This window comes from Procambarus clarkii, chromosome 11 (genome assembly GCF_040958095.1).
Source record: "Procambarus clarkii isolate CNS0578487 chromosome 11, FALCON_Pclarkii_2.0, whole genome shotgun sequence".
In the NCBI taxonomy this organism is placed as follows: Eukaryota; Metazoa; Arthropoda; class Malacostraca; order Decapoda; family Cambaridae; genus Procambarus; species Procambarus clarkii.
This window is the reverse complement of record NC_091160.1, coordinates 47,794,714-47,814,097: the sequence shown is the minus strand read 5'-3', so window position 1 is coordinate 47,814,097 and position 19,384 is coordinate 47,794,714. Positions and strand designations below refer to the sequence as shown.

The 19,384-nt window shown below is 44.7% G+C and overlaps 1 protein-coding gene across 2 annotated transcripts; it reads right to left on the bottom strand.

Moving 5' to 3' along the window:
• Positions 1-1,480: 1,480 nt before the first annotated feature.
• Positions 1,481-4,498, bottom strand: LOC138363478 (peritrophin-1-like). 2 transcript variants are annotated; one of them, XR_011228090.1, is made up of 3 exons: positions 4,294-4,498; positions 2,283-4,025; positions 1,481-1,731 (listed from the first exon to the last, which is right to left on the bottom strand). XR_011228090.1 is itself a non-coding variant. In XM_069322824.1 (2 exons), exons 1-2 carry the CDS (start codon positions 4,327-4,329, stop codon positions 3,411-3,413), a joined length of 651 nt encoding a protein of 216 aa, XP_069178925.1. In that variant the 5' UTR covers positions 4,330-4,498; the 3' UTR covers positions 1,481-3,410. The 2 variants fall into 2 exon arrangements, 1 of the variants encoding a protein (XP_069178925.1); XM_069322824.1 differs by having other exon boundaries at positions 1,481-4,025.
• Positions 4,499-19,384: the final 14,886 nt, after the last annotated feature.

Here is a 19,384-nt window from a genome sequence, read left to right as displayed (position 1 = left end):
TCATGTTTTTTCGTTACCTCGGTGAGATTTTCCCTCCCCGTCTGTATCCGTTTTCTAAGTTGTTTTCCCCTCATGCAGCTGTCGTTTCCACTCTGGATTGTAATTCTGAAATGCTGAAACAGGACATTGGTTGTTTTGGGGTCTCGTTTCCCCTTCCCCACCTATGGGCGCCTGACAGCTGGGTGGACAGCGCTTCGGATTCTTAGTCCTGAGGATCCGGGTGAAGATGGAGACAAATGAGCAAAATATTTAGTTCATCCTGATGCCCCTGTTACCTAGCAGTAAATGGGTACCCGGGAGTTAGACAGCTGCTACGGGCTGCTTCCTGGGGGTGTGTAACAAAAAGGAGGCCTGGTCGAGAACCGGGTCACGGGGATGCTAAACCCCTAAATCATCTCAAGATAACCCCTCGCAAAAATAAATTCTCTAATTCCTTCATTCTTTAGTGCGTAGTAATCCAAGAAACGAAGGCTCACTAAGCATATTAAAATGTCGCTTTAATTACAAGCAAGTCTCTCAGAGTAGAGCGGTGCCACCATCTTGAGACCCACCGTGCTGGAGGTAAGTGTGGGTCAACATGTGTAGCCCCACACTACCTGCTTGTAGCATGTAGTCTTGTAGCGTGAATCTGAACCCTCTTGACTAGCGTCTCTCAACCGGGGGTTTCATGGAAGATTGTCAGTGTTTATTATTTGTGTTTGAAGATACGTTGGAGTTTTTTGTGATTAAATATATTTTAGATTGTAAATATATTATATAATAATATTTATGCTGGCGGGGGGGGGGGTGCAGAACAAGAACAACTTGACAAGAACATTATTTCAAGGGTTCCACAAGGGTAAAAATGTTGAGAAACTCTGCTCTTGATTGTCAACAGTCTAACTAGTTGTTAGATCTGTGAATTTGTTAATCTGTTAATCTCTATGTCATAAGGAAATATATCTCAATAATGTCTTCCATACTGACCCAGATCTGAAGACCTCAGACTGTCATCGAGTCTGAACAATTGAAGTTCTCTTTGTGCCGTGAAACAAACTATTACAAATGTTATGTTATTAACATCTCAAATGTTCATGTCATGATTTCCTTCCCGCTCACATACATAATTATATCACACACATAATGGTCAGCTGCTGAACTGCTGCAGATACTCGGATGTTTGGAGACGACAAAGGTGAGAATGCAAAGTGTCCAATCAGGAATTAGATGCAGCCAGAGGAAAATCTCCAGTATGAGGAGCCCTCGTGGCTAGAAGAACAGCTTTGTCCATCCAGGACACATTACCGAGCATTATTGGGATAATATTCTCCATTATGGAAATATTCCAGTGGTCATATTTGTAGTATTTTGAGGAAACTGAAGAAGAGGCTGTGGCAACAGCCTACATCCTACATATCCTTCAGACTGGCACCGTCAATGACATTTTAATCTTGAGTTCCCACACATAAGACTATATGCATCAGAGGTAAAAATGGCACTCTAAGTCTCACTAATATTTATTTTATTACATTTAACAAGCATAACATACATAATATTAATTCATCATTTATATATTCCATTACATTATATATTCCATTACATTATATATTCCATTACATTATACAGAACCAAGATGTAAATATACACAGTTCAGCCCTGAATAAATTCACTTTATCAACATTTAAAGATTTATTTTCTAAATGCAAATCATGTAAACAATCAATAAGAAAAAATTTCATTTCCACAGTCTAGCTGACTGGTAACAGTTTGGCTGTGTAGTAACAGTCTAGCTGACTGGTAACAGTCTAGCTGACTGGAAACAGTTTGGCTGTCTAGTAACAGTCTAGCTGACTGGTAACAGTTTGGCTGTGTAGTAACAGTCTAGCTGACTGGCAACAGCTTGGCTGTCTAGTAACAGTCTAGCTGACTGGTAACAGTCTAGCTGACTGGAAACAGTTTGGCTGTCTAGTAACAGTCTAGCTGACTGGTAACAGTTGGGCTGTGTAGTAACAGTCTAGCTGACTGGAAACAGTTTGGCTGTCTAGTAACAGTCTAGCTGACTGGTAACAGTTTGGCTGTGTAGTAACAGTCTAGCTGACTGGCAACAGCTTGGCTGTCTAGTAACAGTCTAGCTGACTGGTAACAGTTTGGCTGTGTAGTAACAGTCTACCTGACTGGCAACAGTCTAGCTGACTGGCAACAGCTTGGCTGTCTAGTAACAGTCTAGCTGACTGGCAACAGCTTGGCTGTCTAGTAACAGTCTACCTGACTGGTAACAGTTTGGCTGTGTAGTAACAGTCTACCTGACTGGTAACAGTCTAGCTGACTGGTAACAGCTTGGCTGTCTAGTAACAGTCTAGCTGACTGGTAACAGCTTGGCTGTCTAGTAACAGTCTAGCTGACTGGCAACAGTCTAGCTGACTGGCAACAGCTTGGCTGTCTAGTAACAGTCTAGCTGACTGGCAACAGCTTGGCTGTCTAGTAACAGTCTAGCTGACTGGCAACAGCTTGGCTGTCTAGTAACAGTCTAGCTGACTGTTATGAGTCTGGTCACAGTCTGGCTGACTGGTCACAGTCTGGCTGACTGGTCACAGTCTGGCTGACTGTTATGAGTCTGACTGACTGGTCACAGTCTGACTGACTGGTCACAGTCTGACTGACTGGTCACAGTCTGGCTGACTGGTCATAGTCTGGCTGACTGGTTAAAGTCTGGCTAGTAAAAGTGGAAGATATTGCTGTGATTGTTGTTGATGTGGTAGTTGTTAATGTGGTGGTTGTTGATGTGGTGGTTGTTGATGTGGTGGTTGTTAATGTGGTGGTTGTTGATGTGGTAGTTGTTAATGTGGTGGTTGTTAATGTGGTGGTTGTTAATGTGGTGGTTGTTAATGTGGTGGTTGTTGATGTGGTAGTTGTTAATGTGGTGGTTGTTAATGTGGTGGTTGTTAATGTGGTGGTTGTTGATGTGGTGGTTGTTAATGTGGTGGTTGTTAATGTGGTGGTTGTTAATGTGGTGGTTGTTGATGTGGTGGTTGTTGATGTGGTGGTTGTTGATGTGGTGGTTGTTAATGTGGTGGTTGTTGATGTGGTGGTTGTTGATGTGGTAGTTGTTAATGTGGTGGTTGTTGATGTGGTGGTTGTTGATGTGGTAGTTGTTAATGTGGTGGTTGTTAATGTGGTGGTTGTTGATGTGGTGGTTGTTGATGTGGTGGTTGTTGATGTGGTGGTTGTTAATGTGGTGGTTGTTAATGTGGTGGTTGTTAATGTGGTAGTTGTTGATGTGATTGTTGTTGATGTTGTTAATGTGGTAGTTGTTGATGTGATTGTTGTTGATGTGGTGGTTGTTGATGTGGTGGTTGTTGATGTGGTAGTAATTGATGTGGTAGTTATTGATGTGGTTGTGGTAGTTATTCAAGTTCCCGACAGCAATGTACTTAATAAGTTGTGGGAGGACACAAGGGGTTGCAAGTAGCACCTGAGGCACATCGACCAATTTGGTAGTCAAAGTGTTCACCGCTTTTACAAGAAAAGTGTAAATTTGGGTCCACAGCTCCCTCTTCATTGCACATGTAGTACTTGGTGCAGTCTGTGGGGTCGGGGGTCTCCACGATCCCTGGCTGACAGTAGGGATCACACGAGACTGTGCAACAAACTTCTTTGTCATCGACACAGTTTACACCGTTGAAGTAGGGCATGTCAGGGCTACAGGTAACTGGTAAGCCTGGTGATCCCCCAATGCAAACATAGTATTTACCACATTCTAATGGATCACTAATTAAGCTGAAGGAGCCGTTGCAGGTGATGTGGCAATCTGAAGGCTTGCAGGGAGCTTCACAATCGTCTGCAGATCCAGGGGCACACGCAGATGAACTTGGATCAAAATAATTGCCACTTGGGCAGGGAACAGCGTGATCCGAATAAATACCATCATCAATACAGATGTAATAGTTGGTGCAGTTCTTGGGATCAGGTACTTTGTCAAGAGGATTTTTCCCATTACAGTCGGGGAGACAGGCGTCTTGCTGGAGAATCCCAACGGCGCACACCACCTGATTGAAGGAGAGCAGAAATGTTATGATATTTTATTGATAATGGTCCGATTTAATAATGGTATTACTAAGTCGGACCGTTATTAATATATTCGGACATATTACATATTGGAGACATCCAATATGTAAAATGTGTAAATATTCTAACTGTAATAAACCTCAGCCCCTGAGATGTGTGACGTGTGTTTAGGAGATTGGAAGCATTACTTCATTAATTACCCCCCGATAATGCCCCTGGGAGCGTCCTGGGGCCCATACTGTTCCTCACCGCCAGGGTAATGATGAGAAGACTGCGCTTGATCATGTTGGACGACCTGGACACCTGACGCTGTACACAAGACACTGGACACTACTGGACTACCGGGCTCTGTTGTGTTTCTTCCGGCACTTGACGTGAGACAGGTAAACAGATATGCTGTTGTGGGGTGCAGATGTGCTCTGGGTGCAGGTGTAAACTGCGCCAGCTGCTGCCATGGCTCCAACACTTATACCCGGAGGCTTATCACCGTGTGGGTTTCGACAGGGGGAGGAACCCATTGTCATCAGGCGACGTCATTCTGCTCTACAAAAAGCTCAGGTTACAAAGGTCAACAAGACTCACTCATCGGAATAAGCGAAAGTTTACATAAACTCACACAATATAGAGACGAGAAGGCTAGAGTGATCATTACGAGTGATGGGCAGCTGTTCCGCCTGTATCGGACCGCGAATATGAACTAGAATTGTTCCGGAAATTCCTATCGAGACTAAGCTATTGCCACACACATATTTCTCATTGATAATGGTTTTTCCTACATGTTTCCATATTACTATGAAAATATAATGTTCAAAATGTTAACATCCTCATGCTATATGTTCATTCCATTAACCAGCCGACCCCAATGATGGATTCATCAATATTAGACTGCTGTTCATTAATACTAGGAACGTTCTCACACATAAATCAATATTATTATATATTTGCATATTGTCCATATATAGGCGTAGGTTGGGTTTGATATTTAGACTCTGTTGACACTTTTTTGCACTTGAAGTTCGTGAGTACTGCAAATACTCTGCATTTACAGAGTTGCGATTCTAACAGACGTCGTCTGCGAAGCACTGTTCGAGAAATGTTCGAACGTCATCATTTGTGAGTCGTGTGTGACACCCCGTTTTGTGATATCTACGTCGACCGTTGGATATAATGGACTTGAGTCGAAGACGGATTGAAATACTACACTCACGTTCTGCAAATACAAATAATTGTCAACAGATCCTAAATATCTAACCAAACCTACACCTAAATATGTATAATATACAAATATGTCATAATATTTATATATGAGGCAACTTATATTATGAATGAACAGCATATTCACCGCCACCATTATTCTAGCCATCAATAACTACCACTGTTCTTACTTTCAACCACCATCAATCTCCTGATCTCACTGATCAACCACTTCTAGACTGTTTCCAACCACCAACACTAACTCTATCTCCATTCTCACCAGTTCTATAATCAACAACCACTACCAGTTTACTGATCTGTTTCAACCATCTCCCAGGTACTGTTGGTCACTATCATACCACCTCCCAGGTGCTGTTAGTCACTATCATACCACCTCCCAGGTACTGTTGGTCACTATCATACCACCTCCCAGGTACTGTTGGTCACTATCATACCACCTCCCGGGTACTGTTGGTCACTATCATACCACCTCCCAGGTACTGTTGGTCACTATCATACCACCTCCCAGGTACTGTTGGTCACTATCATACCACCTCCCGGGTACTGTTGGTCACTATCATACCACCTCCCAGGTACTGTTGGTCACTATCATACCACCTCCCGGGTACTGTTGGTCACTATCATACCACCTCCCAGGTACTGTTGGTCACTATCATACCACCTCCCAGGTACTGTTGGTCACTATCATACCACCTCCCGGGTACTGTTGGTCACTATCATACCACCTCCCGGGTACTGTTGGTCACTATCATACCACCTCCCAGGTACTGTTGGTCACTATCATACCACCTCCCGGGTACTGTTGGTCACTATCATACCACCTCCCGGGTACTGTTGGTCACTATCATACCACCTCCCGGGTACTGTTGGTCACTATCATACCACCTCCCGGGTACTGTTGGTCACTATCATACCACCTCCCGGGTACTGTTGGTCACTATCATACCACCTCCCGGGTACTGTTGGTCACTATCATACCACCTCCCGGGTACTGTTGGTCACTATCATACCACCTCCCGGGTACTGTTGGTCACTATCATACCACCTCCCGGGTACTGTTGGTCACTATCATACCACCTCCCAGGTACTGTTGGTCACTATCATACCACCTCCCAGGTACTGTTGGTCACTATCATACCACCTCCCGGGTACTGTTGGTCACTATCATACCACCTCCCAGGTACTGTTGGTCACTATCATACCACCTCCCGGGTACTGTTGGTCACTATCATACCACCTCCCAGGTACTGTTGGTCACTATCATACCACCTCCCGGGTACTGTTGGTCACTATCATACCACCTCCCAGGTACTGTTGGTCACTATCATACCACGTCCCAGGTACTGTTGGTCACTATCATACCACGTCCCAGGTACTGTTGGTCACTATCATACCACCTCCCAGGTACTGTTGGTCACTATCATACCACGTCCCAGGTACTGTTAGTCACCATCATACCACCTCCCAGGTACTGTTGGTCACTATCATACCACCTCCCAGGTACTGTTGGTCACTATCATACCACCTCCCAGGTACTGTTTGGTCACCATCATACCACCTCCCGGGTACTGTTGGTCACTATCATACCACCTCCCGGGTACTGTTGGTCACTATCATACCACCTCCCGGGTACTGTTGGTCACTATCATACCACGTCCCAGGTACTGTTGGTCACCATCATACCACCTCCCAGGTACTGTTGGTCACTATCATACCACCTCCCAGGTACTGTTGGTCACTATCATACCACCTCCCAGGTACTGTTTGGTCACCATCATACCACCTCCCGGGTACTGTTGGTCACTATCATACCACCTCCCAGGTACTGTTGGTCACTATCATACCACCTCCCGGGTACTGTTGGTCACCATCATACCACCTCCCAGGTACTGTTGGTCACTATCATACCACCTCCCGGGTACTGTTGGTCACCATCATACCACCTCCCAGGTACTGTTGGTCACCATCATACCACCTCCCAGGTACTGTTGGTCGCTATCATACCAACTCTCGTGTACTGTTGGTCACTATCATACCACCTCCCAGGTACTGTTGGTCACTATCATACCACCTCCCAGGTACTGTTGGTCACTATCATACCACCTCCCAGGTACTGTTGGTCGCTATCATACCATATCATTATTTGATATGATACGATCATATCATTATTTTGTATAATCAAGCTTTTTTGAACATCAGCAACACTTCAGATTATTGCAACACAATACACATTGCAAAGATAATGTGATCGAATGTGATGTATTTGATGTTTATTGATTGTTTAAAATAATTTGCATTGTCAAATCCTCTCATTCTAATACAAATAATATATTTTGAGCCCAGCTTTGTTATTCAACATGTTCCCTCATTAGTATAAACCGGGCAAGATCCAGGCCGTTTTAATTTTTTCTAACGGCTTCTGAATATCTGTGAAGATTAATTATTTTTTATTAATACTTTTACATGCGCGCATGCGTATAATGTGGGAACCGACCTGTGAGATTTATATTTAATATATATGAATTTATATAGAATTTATATTTACGTTAATTTATATATTTTGATAGCAATTGGTATGATGTTAAGTGGACTGTATTTCTGCAATAATATCACAAATCGATCCTTACACATTAGGGAGGGGGTTATATTAAATTTATATATATATGCGGCCAATCAAACTACAGTATTAAACTACATATATTGGCATACATTAAGGAGGTTCTTTATCTTATTGGACAGTAGGCTTAGTCCACCAGGTATAACTAGGATGTAGACACCAAATTATCCTCGTTTGAGGCTAGCTTCCGTCACCCAGTAACTGATGTGTCAAGTCTTGCTTCCTCTTCTTGTTCCTGTCAAAGGGCACTCGCTGTACAGCCAGAATCCTAATATATGACAGCCATATCAGAGAAAACACTGTATAATAGATAATAAGGACCAAGGCTTAATTACCTTTATTTAAGAGGCTGGTTCACATTCTAATCGGTTCGCCCTTATCTACCCAACATTTAACTGGCCAGAAATGATAAGATAAACGGGTTTCGGTAGGACACTTCCCTTGATTATGTTGACATCGTGTTGATGATGGTAGAACACTACTCTGATCTCCATCACACTTCGTCCAAGAGAAATTATAGGAGCTGAATTTGCTCCACTGCGCCTCTGGTTTTAACAACAATGGCTGACCACTTCCTCACCACTGACGCCTCCCTCACTTTGTAGAGACGTCAGTAACTGATAGAAGGGTCACATTTACTTTATTTTGATACTGATAATTAAGTTAATTCAAATGAGATGTTTTATGATGTAAAAAAGTCCAAAGACTAATGTATTTAAGAATAATTCCCAACAAATAGCTGATGAATTTATAATACTACGTGGCAATGATATCCCGTTTTCTATTGACGGAAAATTCCACTACAAGCTACATTTTCTATGGGTAACTTGTTTATACAACGGCAGCAGCAATATTTCTACCTATTGTATGTAATATTATTAAATGGTGTCGGATTTTCCGAGATATAAATACAATAAAACGAGAACAAAACAAACAGGACACAAACACAAATTACAAAAGCACAAAAGTACAAATACATTAAATACCGGCCTGAAGGGCAAACAACAAACACCAAACATAATGCAAGATACTACAAAAGAAACAGTACAAGGCACGTCTTTCATTCTTTAAGTGTACAGGCAAGCATGTGTACAAGTACAATACTACGAGCACAGACAAACAGAGCACAAAATCACAACTAACATATTCACAAAAGCACAAAAGTACAAATTAACAAATACACAAAATACCGGCCTGAAGAGCCGACAACAAAAACACAACAATAAGAAATGAAACACAAAAATAAACATAAAAACAAAAAGAAAATAACAGCGGCAATACAAGATAAAGGGAACAAAAACATGCAGGGCCACACAAGCACCCCGAAGGGCAGCAACTACCACACACCAAGCACGGAGCACGCAAGAACCGGGAAAACAAACATGGCCCACCCACACTCCCACACACGCACGTACGCACGCACGCAACCGCACCCCCACGTCCACGCACACAACCAGACACAACACCACAACACATAGCACACACACAAAAATCACTTGAAAGGAGGCAACACCTCAATGGGAGGTTAATACTTCTTGGGGAACTCATGCATCGGATATTTCTGCTTATAGGCCTCCCAGATGAAATACTCCATATCGGTAGGACAACGATCCCCCTGCCTCAGGGGGGGGGGGGCATGTGCATAAACTCAGGAATCACCAAATCAGGCGGAGGCAGCAGCTCCCGGAGCGGCAGTAGTCGCGAAATAAGGGAAGGAAGAGGGAACCACCCGCTCCCTGGAAGCAGTAGACACGGAAGAAGCTGACGTAGGCCACCGAGATGGCCCCTCCGCCGGACGCACAGGAGAAGAAGGCGAAGGCCGCTGAGACGGCAACACCACACTGATACCACAGGAGATGCAGAAGAGACGGGAAAAGCGGCAAAACCGCCGCCGAGGAAACAGAGAACAAAACTTAGGGCATGGAGCATCCAGAGCGAGCAGCCTTTTTCAACACTACCACCAGGTCACTACGCTCACCAGCAGGAGGAACCCCCCCCCCCCCCTTCCCACGCAGAACGAGAACTATCCGACGTGGGCGACGCACCGGAAGCAAGCTCCACAGGCACCACACCAGAAGGGAAGTCCGAAACACTGTCACCGACAGCCACAGGCACATGGACCTCCGCCACCACCGAAGAATGCGACGCAACCAGAGCCACACCGCTGTCGCTGGAAGACCCATCATCGTCGAATTCTCCCACATCAGCCCAAGCAGAAGAGTGCCAGGAACGTTAGAGCACAGGTTGCACATCATCAGAGCCGGATGTCGACCCAGAGACCTGGTCAACACACGCCAGGTGACGCCAGGTCAACAACGCTCGCCGCAAGACGGTAACATCCTCAACCACACGGGGATCCAGGTCGAGCACAGTAGGAGGCGCCACAGCCACCCCAGCACCCAGCACAGCCTGGGCACATGGCGAGGGCGCGGTGACAGGCACCACAGTTGAAGAACAGGGAGACGAGGGAGCTTTGCAAATGGGAGCCGGAAGAACCACAGGAGCATCCAGGACAGCAACCAGGGCAGGAAGAAGACCCGACGGAGACACAACCTCCTGAGGAGAGGCAACAGCAACAGGAGGCGCAACAGGCGACACAGCCTCCTGAGGAGGGGTGATAGCAACAGGAGGCGCATCAGGTGACACATGGGGCACGGCAGCAGCCAAAGAGACGTCCACAGCCACAGCCACCGAAGCATCCTCCAAAGGGAGCAGCGGGAAGTCCTCCTCACGGAAGAGGTTGACGGGTGCGACGGCAGGTCCAAAGCACCCAGCAGCCTGATGGCCCAAGAGGCCACAACGGTAAAACGTACGGGGCTGGCGGGCATAATACACCCTGACGTAACAACCCAGAAGCTTCACTTGAGAAGGAATGTCCGCCCGCAGCCTCATTCCTAGGGTGCGAATGTTCGACCGCACACCCTTTAGCAGACCCAAGGAGAGCAGGCGCACCCACACACTGACGACCGCTCCAAACTGGCCGAAATAACGCCCCAACAGCCCCTCCAGCAATTCCAGGGGCGCCCCATGCACGCTAACATACGTGATGGCACCACTTCGATCGGAGACAGTCACACTGCCTGCACCCTCTGGCAGGGGCAAGGTCCGCCCCTGGTAGCGATGTAAAAACGCCCAATACACTTCCTGCGTTGTTAACTTGACGATCACCCTACGGTCAGTCACCAGCTCGATACCATAAACAGTCCCCACAGGGACTCACAGCATTTCACACAACACTAACCCCTACCTCAAGATAGCCTGCTATATCAGAAAACTCGAGGCCTATAGACTGGGCACGCACATCAGGGGTGGGAGGGGGGGACCCCCCCCCCATGGCGTCGACACGCCAAACTGCACCCGCCCCTCGCAACTCTAGGCAGCAACTGGCAGGTCAGGCGAGCAGGTCTGAACCCCCTGGCGCCCAACCACAGAATCATCATTGTCATCCCTAATTTTAGTTACCTGGGCGACGCGCGGTACCAGCTATCCCTAATTTTTAATGACGTCATCAGCCAGCCAGTCTTCATCCTCCCTCAATATGTCCGTTTAAAATTATTGCATGTTTAATACCATTTGAAAATTTATTTATATTTTGAAAGATTGCTTATTTCTGCTAAATAGCTAGGTAATGATTACCTATTGAATATATATACATGAATGTAGACCTATACAGTATCTCCTATTTATTTTGACCTATGTTGAACCAATCATTAATTGTCGCTAAGAAATGAAATAAACTGCAGTTAGCCTATACATAAAAAGTAAGGAAATAGCACAATGTTCACATACCTGCATTTACAAATGACTTTCTTAATGTTGAATAAATACCCTATTGATACCCCCCTTATACCCATTCATCAACTTTAATCATGTTACCTATATAAAACTGGTGATGGTCCTATTAATACTTCCTCCGGATACCTGTTTATCCACTTGTATACTTCAACCGTATTTAATATTTGTGCAAAATATATGCATTCTTAAATCATCTATATTTTACGAAAGCGAGATTTACATACACTGCAGTTCTTAAAAGAGAGTAACAGTACATGACTGATAGTTTAAGCCTTCCATTGCGGGCGGGTCAAAAGTGTCAGAGATTACAGAAGACTACCGTCGCGGGTGTGTGTGTGTGTGTTTGTGTGTGTGTACTCACCGAACTGTGCTTGCGGGGGTTGAGCTCTGGCTCCTTGGTCCCGCCTCTCAACCGTCAATCAACAGGTATACAGGTTCCTGAGCATATTGGGCTCTATCATATCTACACTTGAAACTGTGTATGGAGTCAGCCTCCACCACATCACTTCCTAATGCATTCCATTTGTCAACCACTCTGACACTAAAAAGTTCTTTCTAATATCTCTGTGGCTCATTTGGGCACTCAGTTTCAGTTTCCACCTGTGTCACCTAGTGCGTGTGCCCCTTGTGTTAAATAGCCTGTCTTTATCTACCCTATCAATTCCCTTGAGAATCTTGAATGTGGTGATCATGTTCCCCCTTACTCTTCTGTCTTCCAGCGAAGTGAGGTTTAATTCCCGTAGTCTCTCCTCGTAGCTCATACCCCTCAGCTCGGGTACTAATCTGGTGGCAAACCTTTGAACCTTTTCTAGTTTAGTCTTATCCTTGACTAGATGTGGACTCCATGCTGGGGCTGCATACTCCAGGATTGGCCTGACAAATATGGTATACAAAGTTCTGAATGATTCCTTACACAAGTTTCTGAATTCCGTTCTTATGTTGGCCATCCTGGCATATGCCGCTGATATTATAATCTTGATATGGAATGCAGGCGACAGGTTTGGCGTGATGTCCACCCTCAAGTCTTTTTCTCTCTCTGACTCTTGAAGAATTTCATCTCCCAGATGATACCTAGTATCTGGCCTCCTACTCCCTACACCTATCTTTATTACATTGCATTTGCTTGGGTTAAACTCTAACAGCCATTTGTTCGACCATTCCTTCAGCTTGCCCAGGTCTTCTTGAAGCCTCAAGCAGTCCTCTGTCTTAAACCTTCTCATAATTTTGGCATCGTAAGCAAATACTGAGAGAAATGAATCTATACCCTCCGGGAGATCATTTACATAAATCAGAAACAAGATAGGACCGAGTACAGAGCCCTGTGGGACTCCAGTGGTAACTTCAAGCCAATCTGAGGTCTCACCCCTCACCGTAACTCTCTGCTTCCTATTACTTAGAAACTCCCTTATCCACTGGAGCACCCTACCAGCATCACCTGCCTGTCTCTCCAGCTTATGTACCAGCCTCTTATGCGGTACTATATCAAAGGCTTCCTGACAATCCAAGAAAATGCAGTCCGCCCAGCCTTCTCTTTCTTGCTTAATCTTTGCCACCTGGTCGTTGAATTCTATTAAGCCAGTCAGGCAAGATTTACCCTCTTGGGTAAATGTTGGCGATTTGTCACGAAGTCCCTTCTCTCTGGTTGTGTTACTAGGTTTTTTCTCACGATCTTCTCCATCACCTTGCATGGTATACAAGTCATGGACACTGGACTGTAGTTCAGTGCCTTATGTCTGTCGCCTTTTTTGTAGACATAAGGCACTGAACTGTTATGGCACTGAACAGTGACATAAGGCACTGTTGGTCCAGATCCCGTCTGGACCAACAGCCTTTCTAACATCCAGATCTAGCAAGTGTCTCTTGACCTCTCTCATAATTTCCAACCCTTCCAAGGCCGCCTGATTTACTTCCCTTTCTCCTAGCACAGTGACCTCACCTTGTTCTATTAAGAACACCTCCTGGAACCTCTTGTTGAGTTATTCACACACCTCTTTGTCATTATCTTTATACCTGTCCTTGCCTATTCTAGGTTTCATTACCTGTTCTTTCAATGTTGTTTTCCTCCTGATGTGACTGTGGAGTAGCTTTGGTTCGGTCTTGGTTTTGTTTGCTATATCATTTTCATAATTTTTCTCTGCTTCTCTTCTCACACTAACATACTCATTCCTGGTTCTGTTGTATCTCTCTCTTCTTTCTGGTGTTCTGTTATTCCGGAAGTTTCTCTATGCCCTTTTGTTCAGTCCCTTTGTTCCATACATGCCCTATTATACCATGGATTCTTCTTTTGCTTCTCGGATTTTTCCCTTTGGGCCGGGATGAACCTGTTTACTGCCTCCTGACACTTTTGGGTGACATAGTCCATCATACCCTGTACAGACTTAGCTCTACGGTCTGTGTCACAAGGTATTTCCTTTAGGAAACTTCTCATCTCCTCATAGTTCCCCTTCCGGTATGCCTGCCTTTTGTTTCCTAGTTCCTTTTTGGGGGAGATAATTCCTAGCTCTACCAGGTACTCAAAGTTCAATACACTGTGGTCACTCATTCCCAAGGGTGCTTCCATCTTAACTTCCCTTATATCCCACTCATTTAGGGTAAATATCAGATCGAGCATGGCTCGTTCATCTTCTCCTCTCATTCTTGTTGATTCCTACATGTGCTGGCTTAGAAAGTGTCTTGTTGCCACGTCCAGCAGCTTAGCTCTCCATGTTTTTGGTCCTCCATGCGGATGTCTGTTCTCCCAATCTATCTTCCCGTGGTTGAAGTGTCTCATGATTAGTAGTCCAGATCCATTCCTGCTAGCAACAGAAGCTGCTCTCTCTATTATGTTAATGGTGGCCATGTTGTTTCTGTCATATTCCTGTCTGGGTCTTCTGTCATTTGGTGGTGGATTATATTTGACTACGACTATAATTTTTTGTCCTCCAGTTGTTACGGTACCTGTTATGTAGTCACTGAAACCTTCACAGCCTTGAATAATCATCTCCTCAAAATCCCAGCCTTTTCTTACCAGCAGAGCTACACCATCACTGCCTCTTCCTTCTCTCTCTTTCCTCATAACATAATAGTCCTGTGGGAACACTGCATTTGTTATGGTTTTCATTAGCTTTGTTTCTGTGAGTGCTATTATGTCTGGGTTTTCTTCTAGTACCCTAGTTCTCCAAGTTCATTTGCTTTATTTATAATTTCATCTATGTTAGTATACATTGCCTTGAGGCTCACTTTATCTGTCCCTTCTCAAATCGCCTCCTTGGTGAGTGTTCTGCTGGTGGGGAAAGCTGTTCCATGGGTGGGAGGATTTGAGAGATGGATAACAGGGTGTCAGAGGATACTGGGGTGAGGGGCTGGGGAGTCAAGTGAAGGAGGAGGGGCAGAGAGGGTATGGGATGAAGGGGGAGGGAGGACAGGAAGGAGAAGGGGGGAGGGGGGCATGGTGGGAGGAGAGGAGGGGTAGAAGGGTGGGAATGGGATATGAGGGGAGGAAGATTTGGCAGAGCATTTGAGTGGGGGCAGGGAGGGTTTGGGGTAGGGGGGGTTTTCTATGCAGCGGAGGGTGGTGCAGTTGCCTTCCCCTCTGGTGTTACTGGGTAGCTGGTTGTGGGTTCCCCCCTCATCTCTGGGGATGTTGTGTTGGGAGCTGTGATTTCCTGGTTTTCCCCTCTCGCCCTGCCTTTCTCCTTTGCTTCTGTCGCCAAGGCTCTCTCCTTCCTCGTCTTGTCCCTCTGGAGGAATACATTTTTTATTTCTCCCACATGTTGCAGTTGGCTCTTCCTTGTGTGTGTGTGTGTGTGTGTGTGTGTGTGTGTGTGTGTGTGTGTGTGTGTGTGTGTGTGTGTGTGTGTGTGTATTTACTTAGTTGTATTCACTTAGTTGTGCTTGTGGTGGTTGAGCTCTGCTCTTTCGACCCGCCTCTCAACTGTCAATCAACTGTTATTAAGTACTAATTTTGTTTTCCACACACACACACACACACACACACACACACACACACACACACACACACACACACACACACACATTACAGGGGCCTGGTAGCCTGGTGGATAGCGCGCAGTACTCGTAATTCAGTGGCCCGGGTTTGATTCCCGCACCAGGCAGAAACAAATGGGCAAAGTTTCTTTCACCCTGAATGCCCCTGTTACCTAGCAGTAAATAGGTACCTGGGAGTTAGTCAGCTATCATGGGCTGCTTCCTGGGGTGTGTGTGTGTGTGGTGTGGGAAAAAAAGTAGTTAGTAAACAGTTGATTGACAGTTGAGAGGCGGGCTGAAAGAGCTAAACTCAACTCCTGAAAACACAACTAGGTGAATACACAATTATGAGAAGGGTTAAGACAGAGGAGGACAGCTTGAGGCTTCAAGAAGACCTGGACAAGCTGAAGGAATGGTTCAACAAATGATTGTTAGAGTTTAACCCAAGCAAATGCAATATAAGGAAGATAGGTGTAGGGAGCAGGAGATCAGATACAAGGTATCATTTGGGAGATGAAATCCTTCAAGAGTCTGAGAGAGAGAAAGACCTGGGGGTTGATATCACGCCAGATCTGTCCCTGAAGCTCATATCAAGAGGATAACATCAGCGGCATATGCCAGGTTGGCTAACATAAGAATGGCCTTTAGAAACTTATGTAGGAAATCTTTCAGAACTTTGTATGCCACATATGTCAGACCAATCCTGGAGTATGCAACCTCCAGCATGGAGTCCATATCTAGTCAAGCATAAGACTAAACTGGAAAAGGTTCAAAGGTTTGCCACCAGACTAATACCCGAACTGAGGGGTATGAGCTACGAGGGGAATGAGCTACGAGGGGTATGAGAATTAAGGAATGGGAATTAAACCTCACGTCACTGGGAGACAGAAGAGTTGGAGGGGGCATGATCACCACATATAAAATTCTCAGAGGAATTAATAGGGTAGAAAAAGACTGGCTATTTACCACAAGGGGCACACGCACTTGGGAACACAGGTGAAAATTGAGTGCCCAAATGAGCGATAGAGACGTTAGAAAGATTTTTTTCAGTGTCAGAGCAGTAGACAATGGAATGGATTAGGAAATGATGTGGCGGAGGCTAACTCCATACACAGCTTCAAGTGTAGATATGATCGAGCCCAGTAGGCTCAGGTACCTGTACATTAGTTGATTGACAGTTGAGAGGCGGGACCAAAGAGCCAGAGTTTAACCTCTCCCCCCCCAAGCACAACTAGGTAAGTACACACACACAGGAAGCAGCCTGTAACAGCTGTCTAACTCCCAGTACCTATATTTACTGCTTGGTAACAGGTGCATAAGGGTGAAAGAAACTCTGCCCATTGTTTCTCACCGACACCGGGAATCGGTGAGAAATCATTTTCTTCATCAGTGATTATGAAGATGACCTAATAGCTACTAATAATTAGACCTGCGTCCGAACGCAACTTCATGTTCGAACACGGCACCTGTCTCCATATAAGGAAGGAGCAACTCTCCCTCACCCTCATTTGTTCCAGGTGCAAGGTGGAGCTAGGATGGTACTGTGATCTCCGCTGGCCCATGTGGTTCCCGAGGTTTAAGTATTGTTTGTTATGTTTAAGTAGGACATAGTTGTTTAATTGTGTTGTATGTTAAGTGAGCAGTGATAGCCTTTTTTTATTGTTAGCCTTCCCAGTGCATGGGAAAATTTGAACCCTCTTGACTAGCGTCTTGTAATATTGAAATTCATAGATAATTCTTTGCCCGTGTCTGAGTCCTTCAGAGTGAGCCACGTGGTGTACTGTAGGGAATATGATTAACCTTTGTTTTAATTGTATGTTACGGACTTGTAAATAGACTGGAGATTAGGCAGTCCTAACTTTCTTTATCCACATTTTCTGTGCCAATGTAAGGAGTCGGGGAATTAGTGGGATTTTGTGCTATTGTTGAGCATTATTAGACGGTCACGTAACATATTTTGGCGGCCGTGACAGGACCACTTATACATTACCCTGTATTTATTGCCTGGTAGTGTATAAGAGTCTGCATATTTTTAATTAGTTCATTATAGTTAATTTATTGAGCTGCCTATTTTGTTGCCTGTGATATTTGTTTTAGTAGTGAATTAATTTGTGTTGCCTGTTTTACTGTGGCATGTTGTTATTGATTTTTAGTTTTTAAGTGATCACTGCTAAGGTTTATATTTTGCCTGAGCCTTTATTTGGAATGCATTTAGTAAACATTAATATTATTTCAGTTTTACTACATTTTATTGTATCTTGCTAATGCATCGGTGTCCTAGGTACGATACTGATTCTGGAGCCTAGTAACTGTCATTTGTATCACCTGGAAGAAAAACTTTGTGAGCGAGGGTTTGACTCATTATTCAACACTTATGGATTAAGGTACTTGTCATAGCTTGTGCCAGGTTGGCCATGCTTAATTGGGTTTAGTACCTTTAGTACTATATTATTGAGTACAGTGCTGTGTTAAAGTGCTCCAATGATTTTAATGAGCCCCGTTTTTTTACCCGCATTATGGAAGCCCTAGTAGCCGACTTTTATAAGTCTCCTTCAGTTCAGGAACTTCAAGGTCTTAAGAAGGCCATTCTCGTCGTGGTTGGGGAGAAAGTAGAATTAACCCTTAACCCCAACTCGCTGAAAAGGCAGCTGGTAACTACCATTGTGGCGAAATTGGCAGAGGAGGAAATTTTTTTACCAGGAGGCCTTGGGGGAGCGAGAGGCAGGTTCCAAGGTGTACTGGCTCTTAAACGGCTGGAACTCGAAACCTTTAAAGTTGAGGCAGCTCATTAACAGCACCATTTAGAGCTGGAAATGCAGCAGAAGGCTTTGGAAGAACAGACCAAACAGCTGCTTATCCAGCAGCAAATAGCGGATAGCAAAAACGTAGTTCAGCAAGGTAGATTAGACGTTGTGGGAAATCTTCAGGAGGACCTTAAGCATTCCTTAACTTTTGCCAATTTGCATAATGAGATAACGTTACCTACCTTTACCGAGTCAGATCCCGATATATTTTTTAACCACTTTGAGAAAGTGGCAACCAGTTTTACATGGCCTAAGAATCAGTGGGTAGCTAGGTTCAAGATAAGTTAACTGGTAAGGCCTAGGAAATATTTGCTTCGTTACCCATATCTCAATGTTTTGAGTATAACTTCGTTAAGCATCTTAAATGGTTAAGAATTGAACCCCGAGGCCCATAGGTAACAATATAGAAATATAAGACGCTCACCTACCCAAACTTATGTTGATTTTCTTAGAAAGGTAGGAATATTCGAGAGATGGCTACACTCCACTAATATAAACACTTTTGAAGGCTTAGAAGATCTTCTTAAGGAGGCAGTTCTCTCCTGCTTACCAGACAAATGTGCTGCCCATATGACTGAGAAATGTAACACTAAATCTGTTCACCAACTGGCCTTGAAGGCCGATGATCATGAGCTTTTTGCATAAAAAGGCTTATAGAGCATCAAATAATTCTTCGCCTGTTAATGGTAACATCACCAAGCCCCCTTTGAGATCACCGACAAATACCCCATCCTCAACTGTGCCTGATACAACTCAGATGACTTCTCATAATCCTAAGCTACCGGTTCAGATTTCTCAGTCTGGTTTCAGATCTAACAATAATGTTAGAAATTCTATGGGCCCCCTCTAGGCCCCAGTCTGACCGTTTGTGCTCTGATTGTCATAAGAGAGGTCATCTGGTGCAATCCTGTTTTCAATTGCATCCTTAACTCAAAATTTATGG

What these genes read in the sequence shown, in the direction of transcription:
- LOC138363478 (XM_069322824.1), bottom strand. Translation starts at nt 4,329, where the DNA reads ATGATCAAGCGCAGTCTTCTCATCATTACCCTGGCG. An exon ending in TTCTCATCATTACCCTGGCG is followed by an intron (nt 4,026 to 4,293) that starts GTGAGGAACAGT and finishes TCCTTCAATCAG; the next exon opens with GTGGTGTGCGCCGTTGGGAT.